Here is a 17431-nt window from a genome sequence, read left to right as displayed (position 1 = left end):
GATGCTATGATGTCGACACGCCAAAGGCGAACGTGCGTATCCGGCGTCGTGAAGGCGAGGCGAGGCGCGAGCGGTGTCCACGCGGGTCGAAGTGGTGCGTGTGCGTACTTCTTCCCAAGCTGTCGGCTTATCGCCGGCGCGCGTCTCAGTCATCCTGCGCCGGCCGCACTGAAGCGACGATCGGAACGATCGTTGTTGACGTCCTTCGCCGTGACACCTCCCGCCTTAAACCGAAAATCGAACGAGGCCGCGGGCACAACTTCCCGCGCCACGTCGGTGAATCGCGGCGGGGAGGACCGCCGCATGCGACGATGCGCGAGCGTCTGCCGCCGCGGGGATGCCGCGCGCTCCTCTTCGCGATCGTCGCGCTGATCTTGCCCGGCGGCCCGGTCTACAAGCCCGTGCTCGCGAGCAACGTTTTCGCGAAGATGCAGCCCCTCGGCGATCGCGGGTTCCACGGCGACTACGGCCCGCCCGGGAGGAGCGGCCACAGCGCGGTCGTGAACGACGAGTCGCGGATGTTCGTCTTCGGAGGCAAGGTCAGGGTCCCGAACGGGGACTACCTGAATGACATGTGGCTGTACGACTGGAACACCGGGAACTGGACCGCGTACAACCCGAACGAGCTCGTGTGCGAGGAGTGCTCCGTGTGCGCGAGCGAGAGAGCGAACCAGGAGGACGGGCACAAGTACATCAAAGCCGACGACGGATCCTTCATCCCGTGTCCGGACGACACCAGGGCGGAGTGGGAGGCGCTGTCCGTCACGTCGAGGAGCTTCGGCGCGCAGTGCGAGTACCACACGACGTGCTTCGACTGGACCGGGTTGCGCCCGTACGCGGAGCCGAACCTGGAGAGCGGGACGAACCGCCCGGCGCGCGACCTGCCGAGCGGGCGATGGGAGCATCAGAACGCGCTGGTGCTGAACCGGCTGACGGGCGAGCGCGACACGCTCGTCATGTTCGGGGGATACAGCGTCGACTGCGTGGACTACTGCGACGACTTGTGGCACTACAACATCCCGCGGAGCACGTGGACGAAAATAGCAAATTTCACGAAGCCTGTTCCGACGAGGCGATGGAAGCACGCGATGGTCGACTACCTCGACGCGGTGTTTATGTTCGGGGGGCACGGTCAAAGGAAGGCGAAGCTTTTGCCCGGGCAGACCGTCGACGAGAATGAAATTTACGACGACGTCACGAGGTACGACCCGACGAACCCGCTGTACTTTGACGACTTGTGGTCGTACAACGTCACGGAGCGCGAGTGGGAGCTCCTCAAGCCGTTTTGCGTGACGTGTGAGAACGCGACAGAACCGGACGGCACGACCGAGAGGGATATCTTTGGCCCGCGCGGTAGGCACAGTCCGTCGTTGGCGAACTACGACGACGCGTTGTACTTGTTCGGCGGGTACGCGTTCGGAGGCGTGACGCGGTTCAACTTTCTGTACCCGACCGGCGCGTTCACGGACTACCCGTCGCTGAACAGCAAGTACTACATGAACGACCTATGGAAGTACAACATCTCCGTGAACGAGTGGCAGGAGATGTTCCCACACCCGAATTATCCGATCCGCCCGCAGCCACGTTTCGGGCACGCGAGCGCGATCAGCATAAAAGAGGAACATGTCGTGATGCTCGTGTACGGGGGATACACGTGGGACGACGAGATCGGGGATTTGTGGTATTACAACATATCAGGAGATACGTGGGTCAAGGTAGTGGGAGAGGGAGAATATCCGTCGCGTCGATACCGCGCGACGATGGTGCCCGTGGGACACACGTCGCAGCTCCGCACGGGGTCGACGCAGCAAGCGGGAAGGGCGCTGATATTCGGCGGGCACGGTTGCTTGAAAGGGGTTAACTACTTCGAAGCGACGAAAAGTAAGGTGCTCTCGCAGCAGGACCGCATCAATAATGTCGATTTGCAGTGGGACACTCAATATGACGTCACCGGGGACGGTAAGATCACGGTCAGACGCGTTGACGTCGACCCGTACGGGGACCCGATTTTGAGCACGAATCCGGATCTGTGGATTCAAACCCCAAACGATTATGGCGAGAAATACTGCTACGAAGAGCTCGACGATCTTTGGCAATACTTTCCTACGTCGTGTCCTAAAGATTGTTCACGACACGGGTCGTGCGTGTACAACTTTTGCGTGTGCGACACAGGATACACGGGCTTTGACTGTTCCAACGTCTCGTGCCCGGACGACGTGTGTTATTTCGACTACCTGGGTCACTCGCAAGTGTGCGACCAGTGCAATAATCGCGGTATTTGCAACGGGTTCACCGGATCGTGCGAGTGCCAGTTCCCGGCGTCGGGGGAATCGTGCCGCGCGTTTGACTGTTTGAACGACTGCAACGGCAACGGCATCTGCGACCACAGCCGAAACAACTCCCTCGGCTACGGCGTTTGCGAGTGCTTCACGCAACAAGGTCGTCCGGCGTACGAGGGGTTGGACTGTTCGATTCCCGTGTGTCCTTGGAATCCAGCGAATAAGAAAAATGACACGTGCAGTAGCCGAGGTATATGCGTCAACGGAACGTGTGTGTGTCATCCCGGCTACGGAGACTCTTTCATTCATCGAGAGTTGAGGCCGCCTGAGGGTGCTTTATATGGCATCCGGGTCCCAACGGATTACGACGATAACCCGATACTTGGTTGCGGCTATGACGAAGAAAAGGAAGAGTGGTCTCCAGCATGGCGCGGTCCCAAAGAAGCGAACCCCGAAACTGGAGTTCCTCAGTTACCCGAGTGCGAGCCTATATTCATCGCGGACTGCGGTGACGTTCTCTTCACGTTCGCGGGCGCAGGCCTGTATGGGGCTCCGTGGGTTTTTGCCATCGCGCTGGCGTGGATCGCGTATGACGTTCTCGATCGCCGAGATTGGCCGTAGCCATGCCCGGCGCGGTGCTGTGCATCTAGATAGACTATGCATACAGTACTACGTATCTACTGAACTCTAGAAAATCGGCGCGCACGTCACACATTCCCGTACGAACGACTCGTACGCGCCGTCGGCTGTTATCACGACTGTCGTGTAAATCGTCAGCTGATTTAATACCGGATCGAGCGACAGCACATCTTCGTACATCGACGATGGGGTGATCGCGACTGAGCCGACCCCGCGCAGCGCTTTCTCCGCTGGCTTTTTTCGATTATCCCACGCCGGTTCTCTCACCCAGTGGTCGTAATTCGTTTGGACGAGAAACCACGTACCCGCAGTCGAGTTCAACCTCCAGGTGTCCAGCAACTTGTTACGATCGAGCGTCAACACAACGCCTTCGTCGAAGGAAACGCCAGCGATCGTAAGATACATCTGCGTCGCCATGTGTCTCGTGCTCAACGCGCCCACCGCGTCTTCGAAAGTCAGTGCGGTTTCGTCCTCCAATACCTCGCGAATCGCCCATGTCACGGGAATAACGTCCGTCGTCCTGATTGCATTGACGAGATTCAGAAGGCTCTTCAAAAGATTCGGCACTGGCACCGGTCCGGTCATCTCGCGTTCGTTCGCGGTGATGGAGAATGCGCCACCACGCATCCCCGTGGCTGCGCCGACGTAACCGGCAAACGTCGTCATGACGTACACGCGCTCACCCGCGCGCGTGAACTCGACGTCGATCGCTATTTTCCTCAAGTCGTCGCTCATTCGTTTCACGCCGAAGCCGAAGTCTAAGTTCCGGGCGTGGAGCAGCTTCCCGCCGCCGCTCTCGGAGCTCTGCGCGACGATGGAAGTGCAGAATGGCGTGATTTCGAAGAACAGGTTCACTAATACGACGTCCGCGAGGGACATGTCGAGGACGTCCGCGACGCCGGTGAGCTCCTCGATCACCCAACTCGGGAGGCGTCCTCGAGCGTCGAGGACGAGCTTGTCAACCTCGGCGTGGACTTCTCTTGGGAGCTTCGCGAAGATGTCGCTCATCGTCTCGCGCACCGCGGCTTTGTTCGCCCGCATCACGCCCTCCCAGCGCAGCCTAGGCGGGTCGTCGAGATTGATGCGGAAAAGAGGTAAGGCGGTGCCGTCGACGACGGACGACGTCGACGTCGTCGACGGGAACGAGGGCGGCGGTGCGAACGCTGTGGCATCTGACGACGCGCCCGTCGTGGTCGTTCTCTCCCCGAGCGTCGCTTTCCCACTCCGTCCCGTCACGACGCCGCGCGTTTCCTCTGGAGCGAAAAAGACGAATACGCTCGCGAGGAACGCGACGTGCAGGTGCTGAGAACGTCGCATTCGTGCTGCACGTAGACGAAAGGGAGCGAAGCGCGCGTACTCGGAAATGACAACGACGGGCGAACCGACGCCGCTTCGTTCGTTCATGAGTCCTTTCAGTGCTTGGTTGTCAGGTTGCTTTTCAGGTCTTTTCCCTGTCAGCGAGAAAACCAAAAAAAAAGAAAAAAAAAAGGCCGAAATCAAACAGACTTGGCTATTGGCCCTGACGAGGGAGGGCAAAACTTCAGTGTTACTCAAGCGCGGGCCGACGACAACCACGAACGGAGCACGCGCCCGCACTCGTGATGAGCGCGAGCGCACGCGCGCGCGGCGGGGTGAATTGAATATCCATGATACTGTATGATGTGTAACCCCTCCTGAGAACCAAGGCGCGCGTCTCGTTCACATGAGCTCTCGCGCGCGCGTCGTGTACCTCGCAGTCGGCACTCGGGGCGATTGCGAACCACTCGCGATCCTCGCTGCAGCGCTCGCACGTCGAGGAAATGACGTGCACTTCGTGACGCACCGCGCGCATCGCACGATCGTGGAAGCGCCTCTCGCTGCCGCGGGCGTGCGAACCGTTCAATTTCTCAGCCAACCCCCTTCTCGACCCGGGGCGGAACGTTGCGAAGAAGACGAACGCGACGAAGAAACGATGCACCGAGAAGAGTGCGTTCGCGCGTTAGAAACCTCGCTCGGTTGTTCGATCGAAGACGAAGACGACGATCGGGCAGCTGGATTTCGCGGAAGAGCACTCGTCGTGATCAACCTTTTCGCCCTCGAAGGATGGCACATCGCGGAATCCCTCGGTTACCCTTGCGTCGTCGCGAGCCCGTGCGTTCCGCCCGGTGTGTCAGCACCGCCTTCGTCGTTCGCGAGAAAGTTCGAGCGCTATTATCCCGGGCCGTTTCGATATTTGCACGATAACGAAGACGGCTTGCCCGTGTCGTGGCGCGAGGTCGAGCACTGGATGTGGCCTCTGCTGTCCGAGGAAAGATGGGGGAGTTGGCGAGTCGAGAGGCTTCAGCTCGATCCCGTCCCTTTTCTGACGAAACCAAAAGCGCGTGGGCAGTCGTCGTTACTGTACGGAATAAGCCCAAGCGTCCTGCAAGTGCCCGGATACTGGCCGAGCACCGCGAAAGTGTGTGGATTTTGGTTTCCTCCGGCCGAGTGGGAGCGGGACGTTATGAAACCAGCACAGACGGACGAACTCTTCGGGGACGCAGCACGTACAACAGACAAACGCCCTTCTGTAATTGCGATCGTCCTTTCCACTGTCTGTGACATGGGCCTTCTAGGAACCTTGGAGGACGTTGTCGACATCTTGCACGTCCTCCGAGCTTCCTTAAAGAAGGCGGAGTTTCGGGGAATAGTCGTCGCTCCGTCGGGGTCCGTCCTCGGCAGGGCGTTTGTCATCTTTTCGGAGTCGAGAAAACGAAAATTCCAAGCCCAGGACGAAACTGCAGATGACAATCCTGAACCTCATAACACCGATGAAATTTTGACCCTCATCGAGTCTGTTTCCTTTCAAAAATTATTTCATCGTTGCGCTGGGGTGATTCACCACGGCGGATCGGGAAGCACTGGCGCAGCTCTTCGAGCGGGAATCCCTCAGGTCGTGATTCCGTTCTTTTTCGACCAATTTTTCTTCGCTGAGAAAGTGGCCTGGCTCGGGGTCGCGAGTCTTTTGAAATCATCCGATATTTCAAGAGAAAATAAAAATAGGGCTATGGCACTCGACGAAGCTCTTGAAAACCTCGGCAAGCCTGAATTAAATAAAAGCGCGAAGGAAGTGCAGCGGAATATCGAACGTGAGACCGAGAGTGCGGTATTTCAAGCAGTGGAATATTTCGAGAACAAAACGGAAACGCGGGTTCTAATAAAGACTGCGAAAGAACCGCGACTTCACGTTATAACGCTCTCAAATACTTTGAAAGTTGCGTGCACGCAAGACGCGATTCACGAGACAAAATATATCTTCAACGAAATATTCACGGAAAACGCGTACTTTAGACATGGCATCGAACCAACGTCCGGTGGAGTTATTATCGACGTAGGCGCGAACATTGGATTATTCTTTTTAGCGACACACGCGTGGCTACGTCGTAATTGCGGTTCACCACCGAAAACATATATAGCATTTGAACCGATTAAAAACAACGCCGCGGCGTTTAAAAAGAACGCGTGGATTCACGGTCTCTTAGAAAAGGTCGATTTGATATCGTGCGGTCTGACGAATGAATTTAAAGCCGTGAATGGTGTTGCTGCATTCGCGCATTATCCTTCGATGCCGGGAAACTCGACGATGGTCCCTGAGGAGAAAGAATCGCTGCAAAAGGCAAGGATGAAATCAAAATACTTTGAGCGTCGGGAAAACGTCACTTGCCGCGTTTCAACACTGCACTCCGAATTAAAGAGTTTATATCCCGAACTGAAAAGCGTCGATTTATTGAAAATAGACGCGGAAGGAAGCGAATACGCGATCTTAGAAGGTATGTCTCCGGAGGATTGGGATATCATCAGACAAGTGGTCATTGAAGTTCACGACGTACAAAACAGAGTCTCCCGAATCAAGGTTTTGCTCGAGAAAATCGGGTTCTTCACCGCAGTCGAGAAACATGAGCCAGGTTCGGACGCGTTCATTGTTTACGCTCGCAGAGATGCTTAGGTATACCATTTATTTAGTTATGGTGTCTAGTTAGTTTTAGTGATAAAATGAACATCAATCAACCGTTCAAGGCGGCGATGAGATGAGAGGTTGAGGGAGATTGTCCAGCAAAATTTTTGTCAATAGTTGCTGGTTTAATGGCTTCGCGACGTAATCTGACATGCCAGCTTTGACGCAGTCTTTCTGACTCATAGACTTGATACCAGACGACACCGCGACTATTGGTACGGTGCTCATTTCACCGCCCAATTTACGTATTCTCCTGCTTGACTCCAAACCGTCCATAACAGGCATTTGAAGGTCCATCAAAATAATATCGGGAATTGTTTCGTTTCCTTTCATACACTTCTCACAGTGCTCCAACGCGGATTTCCCGTCGTTCACGCACACCAGTTCGATGATTCCAAAACGTTTAATGAGGCGTTTCACGATAAATTGCGTTGGAACACTATCTTCGGCGAAAAGCACGTTCAACTTTCGCGCCGGAATAAATCCTTCAGTCTTGACTTCTTCACTGATACCAAGGAGCGACATATCTTTCTGCGTTTCCGCGAGCTGCAACATGATTTCTTCGTTCTGCAATATTCTGTAACTCGCGGTTCTTACCAACTGGTCTTTTCCTCCTTTGTCTTTTGATAACGCAGCGAGCAAGTCGTCGACTGTGACTGACAAAACTTCGAGGTCTGTGAGAGCGCGTACCGTCGCCGTGCGACTTCCGATCGCTTTTTCTCCGTTCAGGCTGTTCTGGATAGCTTCTAAAACAGCCATCTCTCCGATAACTGCTCCAGCTGAGCGAACGGCGAGAGTGGCGAGTTTACTGACGTCATGGGAAAATAACTCACCTCCCGAGGCCTCAGAATATTGTTCCGTGTGCTCCAGTGCGTCGACGAGAACCTCGCATTCTCCGGAATTGATAAAATACATGACTGTACCGGATACTCCTTTCCGAATGAAAATCTCCCCAGCCCGAAAATGTACGGTTTTGAACGCAGGTCGAAGCAAAGTTGCAAGAGGGTCTGCACGAACCGCAGCTGCGATTTCTTCCTCCGTGACGTCGATCTGAAGAGGCTGATCCGCTAAAGAAGGAGGCAAGGGTTGCTCCCCCCTCGCGGTCACCCAAGGGTGCGTCATAATCCGTGACAGTGTCGCTCGCTTCGTGGGATCGACGACGAGTATCACCGTCAAAAGATTTTTCAACTCGGGCGAGAGCACGACGGCTTCTGGCGGGAAGCGTAACCCTTGCCTCTGGGCCATGGCGACTATCTGGAAAATGGTTCGACCGATGAAGGGCAACTCAGCGGTCGCCATGTGAAATATGCAGACGCCAAGTGACCAGATGTCTGCGATGTACGGGTCGTAGCCGTCCTCGCCGAGCATCTCGGGAGCGATGAACGCAGGCGTGCCGACGATTTTTTTATTCGAGTTGACCGCCTTACTCTGACCGATGAAAGAAACCCCAAAGTCTGCAATTTTAACAGAACCATCAGCCATCAAGAGCAGGTTTTCGGGTTTAAGATCCATGTGCGCGATACCAGCCGCGTGATGTAGGTAATCAAGACCCTGAAGGACGTCGCGAATGTATCTGTGAATTAACGGTTCTCGCAGTGGCCTTTTGTCGTACCTCGTGAAAATCGGCCCAGAGCTCGCGTACTCGAGAACGAGCAGCAGCTCGTTGGTCTTCTGGTCGTCAATCACCTCGTACAGCTTCAACACGTTCTTATGATTTAATTTCTTGAGGATCGCGATCTCCTTTCGCACCGCGGTCTCTGCGACTGCGGCGTTCCGGTGAGAGACTTTGATCGCGTAGAGCAAATTTTCCTGGATGTGCAAGCCGAGCGCCACCTTCGCGTGCACGCCAACGCCGAGGTCTTTCACGATGATGTACTGGTTAAATTGGCTGTATTCCATCTCCCCCACCCTGACGGAGTATCTCGTTACTTTATCCGTGGTAATCGTCGGCATGTCCCGCCGCGAGGACGAGCTCGTCTCGGAAACGTCAGACGCCGCATCTTCGGACCTGTCAGCGTTGCTCGACCTCTCCAAGTCCCGCGCCAACCCCGCTTTGGTCGTCGTCGTGGCATTCTGATGTGATCTCGCCGTTGTGCCCGACACGTTTCCTTCGGATACCGCGGCCACGTTCGCCTCGGTCAGCTCGCGTGAGCGGGCGTCACCGACGTCTTTTTGGGGCTTGCTCAACTCAGGCTGGTGCGTCTGCTGCGCGGCCATCATCATCGCCGCGTCCGATGAGGGTCTTTTACGCACACCGTCGTCGCTCCTAATCGCGGTATCATGTGGGTCCTGGGATTTCCGAGATGATGATTCATCGCTGTCGCCGTGAGCCCCTCTGCGTGCAGGAAAAATAGGGAAAAAAGATCAGCAAAAGATTAGCGAAGTCTGACTCGGCCACCGTGAAACACGTCTACCCCGCGGAGGCTTCCGGGGGACGACCGCCAGAGGCACGCGGGGCATGTACGCGAAACTAGCGATGAAGAGTCTGTCCGCGCGAAGTTGCCGCGATCGCGACGCAAGCGCGCGTGCGGGGATGAAGGGCGCGAACTCGACGTCTGGCTGGAGTGCGTGGAACGCGTCGGAAAATACGATCGATCGTTCGTCGCTCTGCGGCGCCGCGCGCGCGCCGCGTACCTCGAGGAGCTCAAGCACGGTCCCATCGCGGCGATCCGTCTCTCAGGACTAGACTCACTGTCTCGACCGGGATGCCCACGTCATACCGTGGCGATGTCGCGGAGCAGCGCGCGCGGGGTTTTGGAGTGTATCCCGCGACCCTGTTTGCCCTGCGGAGATCTCCGCCAGAATCCCGCAGAATCCGATTCAGCTTGGCATCCGGATGACAACGCGGAGGTTTGACGCGGGGTGAAAAACGCCGCAGCAGGGTCGAACTTTTCCCTTTGACGCGGGTTGAAAATCGCCGCTGCGGTCGAATTTCCTTTGAATTCGAGGGCTTTGTTTGATTTTCAGGGAATTAAAAGGGGATTTATTTATCTTTTCAGGATCGGCGCCACATTGCCGTTTTCTAGTCTAGGCCTCGAATTTCACCCTCGCGCCTGGCCGCCGTGCTCCCTCGCTGCACGAAGCGACTTGAATAATTTCACGCACTTAGCCTCCGTGTATTCATCTTCTTCGATCTTACAAACCCTCACCGCGACGCATCGGAACAGAAAATCCAGGAATTCCGCGAGCTTTTGGTTTAGCGGCCTCGTCTTCTTTGCCGTGAACTCTCGCGACGGTCGCGACAACAATGTCAGCTTTTCCGTGTTTGCATCGTTTCGAGCATCGACTTGCGACGTCTTCGATAACCAATCGAGCGCCGATTTGTATCCTCTCGATTTGATGTCCGCTAGCGGCGGTATTGGGATACACTCCGAGACCCGAGCAAGAGCTTCCAAAAAGTCCACAAAGGTGAGCGACTCGTACTTCTCCGCGTCGACGAACTGCCGAATAACCCTCATCTGCGAGTAGAGGAAGCACAGCTGCGCTTCACGAAGCGAAAAATCGCTCTCTTCGTCCCTCATCAAGTTCAGCGGGAACAGTACCTCGATGAATTGATCCATCTGCATCAACTTCCGCTGAGATGCCTTCGTGCCGCCCACTGGCATGCAGTACGCGTAATATAGCGCCTCGAGCACGGCGTACGTCGTGCCAGACTTGTACGTTCGAAAGTTACCTTCGCCAAACTTTTCCTCGTCTGTGAACACACTACGGAAGACATCATCCACTGCTTCAGTATAAAGTCGGTTGACGCGAAAGTCGTAAGTTCCCATCTGAACCTCGGGATTGAGATTAGGCATGATGCACATTTCGTACATGACGCTGATCGCTTCTGCCAAACTCGCGCACGTGCCTACTTGCACGTATTTCGCATCCGCGACGCGGCACAAAATTTCGATGAACTCAAAGCGCGTCAACGCGTTGTCTTGGTTCAATTTAGCGATCATTTCCATCTCCTTGCCCTCCGATTCCTGTTCGAAGTTCACGACTTTGAACATCGTCCCGAGATGAGAGCTCGTGCAAAGCTTTGATTCCGGATCGGGGAGCTGGCAGTCCGTGGCGCACATGATCCACTCGTTCAGTTGCATGGTCATGGAGTCGCCCGTGCCGGTGACGCCGTAATACCGGTACAGCTTTTCGGTTTCAAAGTAATAGTTCTTAAGCGCCGAGCAGATGAGTTTCAGCTTATCATCAGGCGACTCATCATCGCCACCACTCTTCGTAAGGAACCTCACAAATTGCTTCTTTTTCAGCGCGTGGTGCCAGTCTCGGTCGAACATCTTGTCAAAAAGCGGCGTTCTGTCGAAAAAGTCACGCGCGTCAGAGAACTTCTTCCTCGGAGCGAACACCGAGTTTTCTATGGACCACGGCTCGACCCACTTCGCTGCGACCGTGAACGATTCCTCTGTCGTCTTGTATATGACATCCTCGACGATTTTGAATTCCAACGGAGGAATGACGAGGTTGCCGAACGATTCTTCGTCGAGCGACTCGGGTTCGTTCACTTCCAAAAAGTGCCGATCCGGGAGAGGACACAGCCGCGGAACCGGCTTGTAGGGCTTGTCGTCTCCGAGGTTCGGGTTCGGTCTAGCCACTTCGTGAAGCATGTCGGTCTGCGGCAATCTTAACTCGTACGTCAGTTCGAGCGTGCCAGGTCGGTAGGGAAGTTCGTCCGGTCGGATGGGAACTTCTGGCACCAAGTTGTTGCCGGTGTGATAATAAAACGCTTTCTTGCCGTTCGGAAGCGAGTACACGGGGAAGAGCTCCTCGTACACCTTGGCACCGCTGACGTGTTCGAACATGACGAGCTTCGCGTTGCGCTTCGCCGGGTCTGGTGCCTTGTCGAAGCCGCTCACGAAGTTGACGCAATTTCGGGATCCCGCGGGGTCGAGGACGACCTTGAGAGGGCCGTACTCGCCCGCCCCATCAGCCGTGTCATGCTCGATCTCAAGCCCGTCTTCGACGTCATCGGGCACGATCTCCATCACGGGAAGAGCGTTCGGAGCCTTGCTGCTACCTTTGAGACCGTCCTCGCTACCGATACCACCGCAAGATTCAGGCCCGCCGAGAGCCACGGCCTCGGCTATTTCCGCAGCCTTGGCACGGAGTCGTTCTTGCACGCTTCCGGGTCGGGTGGTCGATAAAAGCCGCGTCGTCGTCTCCGCGATGTATGCCTCTCCATCTTGACCCACGGGGGGAAGCGTCCCGGATAGGCTCATCTTATTCATGTCGGATGTGAGGTCCCCATTCTGTCTAGCGGGTTGACGTCTCGTTTGCACGTACTTGCGAATGGGTGGGCGCCACCTTTGTTCACCCTCGGGGGTTCCTCTCTGCAAGGGCACGAGGTGGACGCGGGTCAATGCACTCGCACCGTACATCTCAGGATCGGATACCAAGTCATCGCGTCTCTCCTCGGGACGAGCCCACAGATTCCACAGCGGCTGACGCATGGAATGCGTTAGAAGTGCTAGACCTTCTGCGAATGTATCGTCGTCGGCGTTCGCGATGCTCGAAAGCCAATCGTCTTCTGCAAACTGACTCTTCTTTTCCACGGTTTCCGCGTCTTGGGCCAGAAAACTCTCGGCAGAAGCTTGTGTCGCGGATGTGTTGACCTCAAACGTCCCGAGTCCATCTTTCTTCGCGAAGGAGGCGATATCAACCTTCTTTTCGTTCTTTTGCGCGAGCACATCCTCGAGCAGTGATGGAAGTTTCAAAGCGGGCGTGGACTCGGGGTCCTCCCTGGAAATCTCCTCGACGACAGCAGTTTCATCACCCTTCGCTGGCACGTGACCCTTACGCCGCCGAGAGGAGGATTCATATGACACTCCCAAATCTTTTGCCTTTTCATACGATTCACCGACGATGCGTCCTGCGACTTCAATATGACGGTTCAGATGCCGCACCTCTTTTTTATTGTGCAACACTCGCTCCAAAGCCTTCGCGCGGAGCTCAAGCTTGTAGAATATCGTGCGGTTCTCCGCGTTCGAAGCGATGTTCTGGATCGTTCCAGCGATCAAATCTCCCCCTTTCACCACTCCTTCACCGATCGCCACGTGACGCCGGTTCACCATCCCAGATGCGTTCGTCTTCAGCAGCCTGTAAATCCCATGTCGGGCGAGAGAAATTTGCGCGGCGGGTAACGACGACAAATTAAGAAGTGCAGCGGCGGCGAAGAGCTCGGCACATCGCTTCATTTCAGTATCGTGTGACACGTGTTCCTCGCCGCTCTCCGCGATGTGCCTTTCGTAGTCGTCGCGAGCTTCCTGTGCGACAGCAGCAGCCGCCTCCGAAGTTTTCCTAGCCTTTCTCAGAAGATCCTCCGTGTCATCGAGATCATACTCCGGCTCTTCTCCCGCGTCCAACGCAGCTTGCGTCTTACTGAGCATCTCCTCAGCTTCCCTCACAGCCTCAGCAGCAGCAGCCGCCGCCGCTTCTTCCTCGAGTTCCACCTCTTCCTTGACTTCAATCGGACATAATAGCTTGAGCAAGTTCGGCAGAACGGACTTGCGCACCAAAGATGCCTTGATGGAGTTCGAATCCGAATCTGAAGTCATGAACGCCAAGATGCGAGCGCCGCGTTCCTGCTCGCCCAACAAGGGTGACGTTACCATGTGAATCCCGATTTTCTCCATTCGCGCAGGGCCACCGACCGCCGTTGAGACGTCGTGGAACGCCAACAACGATTCCATTGCAGCCGCGGCGAATGTGGTGCATCGGACGGTGGTATTTTCACCACCGTCGCACGCACAACTCTCGAGCGCGTCGAAGAGACCAGCAGATATGTACTCCCGGCGAGCCGCCGCCGAACGATAGCAGATACTCCACGAGGCCGCGACTGCAATTTTGCGGGATTTCTCCGTCAACCGGATCGCGGGTAATCGAATCGCGGTGAGCAAGAAATTCATGATGTTCTTTCGCGAGGCGGCGATGTTCTCTGCGCGTGCAGCGTGAGCAGCAAGCGCAGCAGCAGCTGCCTCTTCCGCGGCTTTGGTCGCCTCATAGAACGCAGTGGTGGCCTGCTCGACAGGGGTTTCAGGCTCGTCTCCAGCATCCATAACGAGCTGCATTTTAGTCACGTAGACTTCCGCCTCTGCAGCTTTCACTTTGGCAGCCGCGGCGAGTCTATCCTCCTCCAGCTCGGGCATCCCTGGCTTGATGCCGCCGAACTCGTCGACGACGTCCATGTCCTCGAGCGACGGAGTTTCCACGCGGGGTATCGTCAACAGTGCTCCGTCTTTTTCAAGGTAAACCTCACCGTGGTGTACCGGAGGATCGTTCTCGCTGTAGAGCATGAGCCAAAGAGATGCTATGGTGAACTGAAGAGCCTTCGCGCGGATGCGCGGATGATTCGGCTTCAAAAACGAGTCTTCCCCCGCATCGGAAGCCTCGATTAGACGTTCCTCCTCGGATTCGATCCCGAGCTCCACCTTGCCTGATATACTCACAGCCTTGACGCACACGTTTCCCATTTCTATGAGATAGGGTATACAATTTGGCGCGTATTTTATGAGATTACCCCGTCCCGAGGGTGAACGGGCGACGCACCAAATCGTACAAGCGAGATATTTCATCGTCGCGTATGTCTCGCTCGGGTACCTCTCAGTCACCATGTTTATCAAGCTCACGATATTCTCGAGCTGCTTCGGCGTGAAAGCCGCTTCGTACGGAGTCGCCAAATACATCAGAGCAGCTGCGGTGGCTTCCCACAATGGCTTATGAAACCACTTGTGATTAGCCCCAGCCTTAGCTGATTCGATCAGTTTGTCGACCAGTTCGGTGTCTCTCATTAGCATACCACGATATGGGCCATCCAAAGTTGCATCTCCTTCTTTAGGAGCGTCTGCGAACATATACTCGAGAATGAGACCAGCACACACGGCGGCCATGGTACGGGTACGGCCCTCATCGTACGGCGCGACCGTGAGCCAGTGCTTAATGCACTCGATCACGGAATGCGTGTAGTCCCAAGGAAGCTTTTCTCTCACCGGACGTACAAACTTTTTCCCTTCTCGTCGCGCCTTGAATTCCGCGAGCTCGAATTCTGCGATTTCCTCCGCGGTGAAGGGCGGTGGAGTTTCCGGCCTCGCACCGAGCAACATGAGTCGTTCGCAGTGCGATCTATCCTCGCACAATGTGGCTATGATACCGATCGCCGTAAAAACCGCGTTTTCCGTGATGGCGTCATTTTGTACGCCGTCGTGCGCACGGCGACAGAAACTGATCAAACGCAGCATCGCTTCATCCGAGAGGGATTCCGTGTTCGCCAGGGTCGCGCGAACCAACCCCCACAACGCCGTGATGCAGTTCTCGATTGTCGCCGCCATGAGAGGGATCGTACTCGCTTTCAATGCTGCACTTTCTTCTTGAATTTGCTCGAGCTCCGCAACTGAGACGGTGGACATGACGCGTTTCACGGTACCCCCCGCGTCGGGCGTTTCCTCTTCCGATTCTGGTTCAACCCATTCTTCGCCCAACGCCTCGGCGCGGGCTTTAGCCGCGGCGATCGCGGCCGCTTTCGCCTCCGCCTCTTCCTCAGCCTTTAAAGCCGCCGCCTTTGCCGCCTTTTCTGCCTCGTAAAGCTCAGTCACGGTCGGCGGAGCAGGGCCGACGAGCTCAGTCAGAGACGTTTTCAGCGTGCGGGTGAGGGAATCAATCGTCTCACTCAAGTTCTTCTCCTGCGCGACCTGCTCTTGGCTCGCCGGATCTTTCGCGAAAATTCCCATCGCCGCCGAGGCCGCGAGCCTGATCGCGGCGTTATCGCTTTCCAGCAGCGAGCTGAGGGAACCGTATCCGCCTGATTTAACGAGTGAACCCCGCGCGTCGTAGTCGCGCAGCATGATACTCGCGAGCGTCTCCCCAGCACTCAATCGGCGATGGCTTCGTTCGCATCGGTACGCGTGCACAGCGTGCTTGTATTTATTTATGGCTTTCGCCCGCTGCTTGTCCGACTTCATTGCGGCCAGCTCAGCTTCGCTTGGAGGGTCTACTGGGAACGGAGGATCTTCCATCGGCGCCGCGCACGCGCCTAAGAGCATTTCCAGCCCTGGATCGAGTTCGATGTACTGCGCGCGGGCGCGTTTATCCACGAACATGATGCCGAGGGTACCGAGGGAGCGGTCGTAAAATTCGTCGCGCACCTCGCACGTGTACGCCTCGTCCTCGCCGCCGAATTCTGCAGGTTCTCTTGTGATCGAGGTTTTCAGCATCTCGATGAGATATCGCATGAACGGATGCGCACCTGGCGTGCCTTCTTCGACTTCCTCCTCATCCTCCTCCTCCGACTTTCCGACGTTCATGAGATCCGTGCGACTCTGGCTGCTCACTGATAAACACCACGTGACAGCCGCGGCTACGGACCGAATCTTGTCCGTGTACTTGTTCGAAAGCGCGTCGACGATTTTGTCGAACAACGAGTCAGGCATCTCGATGCGGTAGTCCTTTTGTATGGACATCTCCCAGATTCCGAGGATCGCCTCCTCCTTCAGCACGTTGTCGTCCTTCTCCACGCCAGTCGTCCACTTCAACTCGAGGTGTTCGAACATCTGTAGTCGGTTCGTTTCCGCTGAGATAGGTTGTCCCCTCTTCAAGTTACCCCACGTCTCCTCGGTCATCGTGATTGTTGAACTGCCCCCCTCGTTCAAGCGAGGGTCGTAATTTTGAATCTCGAGCAGCAGTTTGAACCTCATCCCGACGTACTCGGACTTTCTCGTGAACTCGCCAACATCGCCTTCCGAATCCTGGTCGGTGATTTCCCTCACGAAGCGCCAACGCTCTTCTTCTTGGCCCGCGATCGTGGGACCGTACATCGCTTCCGCGACTTCGCTGTACATGGCCTCGAAGTCCATCCCCGCGTCGAGGGCGACCTGAAATGGCTTACCTCGCACGATGATGCGAGGCATCGCGCCCTCGACGTCGGGATTACCCCACACGTTCGTGACTGTTTTCACACCCTCTCGCATCGGCGAGAGCGTGCATTCCGCGACGAACTCCGCGTGCGACCTGTCCCTTTCCTTCTTCTGTTGCGCGCGCAGTAACGCATCGGATGTGCGCGTGAGGGTATTATCAAACGTCTTGATATTCCTGACACGCCCCAAGAGCCCGCCTAACTTCGTGTCTCTCTTCTGAGTAGCAGCGCCGTGCGAGGGCCGATCCAACACGGCCATTTGGTCTATCGAATCGCCGAACCTCCACGAAAGACGCTAGGATGACGAAGTCACGCGTTCATCGCCTTCGGTGCGCGTTCAGGTGATCACGCGTGAACGCGAGCAGGGTATCGACCCTTCAGCCGTAACGGCGACTGCTCGGTGCGAGCGTCACGAGGTGTGCGCGAGAGCGCGGGCGTCCACGAATTATGGGTGTTGACGACTTTTTCTGCTCTCAGCGGCATCAGGGAATGGCGTTGGTGCTATTTTTGGGTTGCGACGCGCGAGCGCGACTCGAGCGCGTGCGGAAGGCCCGCGCGCTCGTCCGCGTCACCGCGCGTCACCGCGCGTTCGACCGCGCGCGTAGTTCGAATGATTTTACGCTCTGCGTGAGTATTACG

The 17431-nt window shown here is 56.1% G+C and overlaps 5 protein-coding genes across 5 annotated transcripts; 1 reads left to right on the top strand and 4 right to left on the bottom strand.

Moving 5' to 3' along the window:
* Window positions 1-2111: 2111 nt before the first annotated feature.
* On the top strand, window positions 2112-2381 carry MICPUCDRAFT_7301 (uncharacterized protein; the record flags this gene model as incomplete). Its single annotated transcript, XM_003061113.1, has 1 exon — window positions 2112-2381. A coding segment is annotated over one exon (270 nt), but the record flags the coding sequence as incomplete, so codon positions are not given.
* A 585-nt stretch (window positions 2382-2966) lies between these two features.
* Window positions 2967-4235, bottom strand: MICPUCDRAFT_19562 (uncharacterized protein; the record flags this gene model as incomplete). Its single annotated transcript, XM_003060857.1, has 1 exon — window positions 2967-4235. The coding sequence occupies one exon, from the start codon at window positions 4233-4235 to the stop codon at window positions 2967-2969; it is 1269 nt and encodes a 422-aa protein (XP_003060903.1).
* Window positions 4236-6948: 2713 nt separating this feature from the next.
* On the bottom strand, window positions 6949-7416 carry MICPUCDRAFT_20059 (uncharacterized protein; the record flags this gene model as incomplete). The annotated part of the gene is made up of 1 exon (XM_003060856.1): window positions 6949-7416. One exon carries the CDS (start codon window positions 7414-7416, stop codon window positions 6949-6951), a length of 468 nt encoding a protein of 155 aa, XP_003060902.1.
* A 462-nt stretch (window positions 7417-7878) lies between these two features.
* On the bottom strand, window positions 7879-9590 carry MICPUCDRAFT_34898 (uncharacterized protein; the record flags this gene model as incomplete). Its single annotated transcript, XM_003060855.1, has 2 exons — window positions 9526-9590; window positions 7879-9226 (listed from the first exon to the last, which is right to left on the bottom strand). Coding segments are annotated over exons 1-2 (1374 nt in total), but the record flags the coding sequence as incomplete, so codon positions are not given.
* Window positions 9591-9864: 274 nt separating this feature from the next.
* MICPUCDRAFT_48048 (uncharacterized protein) lies at window positions 9865-17193 on the bottom strand. The gene has a single exon (XM_003060854.1). The coding sequence runs from the start codon at window positions 17049-17051 to the stop codon at window positions 9933-9935; it is 7119 nt and encodes a 2372-aa protein (XP_003060900.1). The 5' UTR covers window positions 17052-17193; the 3' UTR covers window positions 9865-9932.
* Between the last annotated feature and the right edge of the window lie 238 nt (window positions 17194-17431).

The sequence above is a fragment of the Micromonas pusilla genome, assembly GCF_000151265.4.
Source record: "Micromonas pusilla CCMP1545 genomic scaffold MICPUCscaffold_9, whole genome shotgun sequence".
NCBI lineage: Eukaryota > Viridiplantae > Chlorophyta > Mamiellophyceae > Mamiellales > Mamiellaceae > Micromonas > Micromonas pusilla.
Note: the sequence above shows the minus strand (reverse complement) of the source record. Positions and strands in the feature narration are given on the sequence as shown.

What these genes read in the sequence shown, in the direction of transcription:
- MICPUCDRAFT_48048 (XM_003060854.1), bottom strand. Translation starts at nt 17,051, where the DNA reads ATGGCCGTGTTGGATCGGCCCTCGCACGGCGCTGCTACTCAGAAGAGA.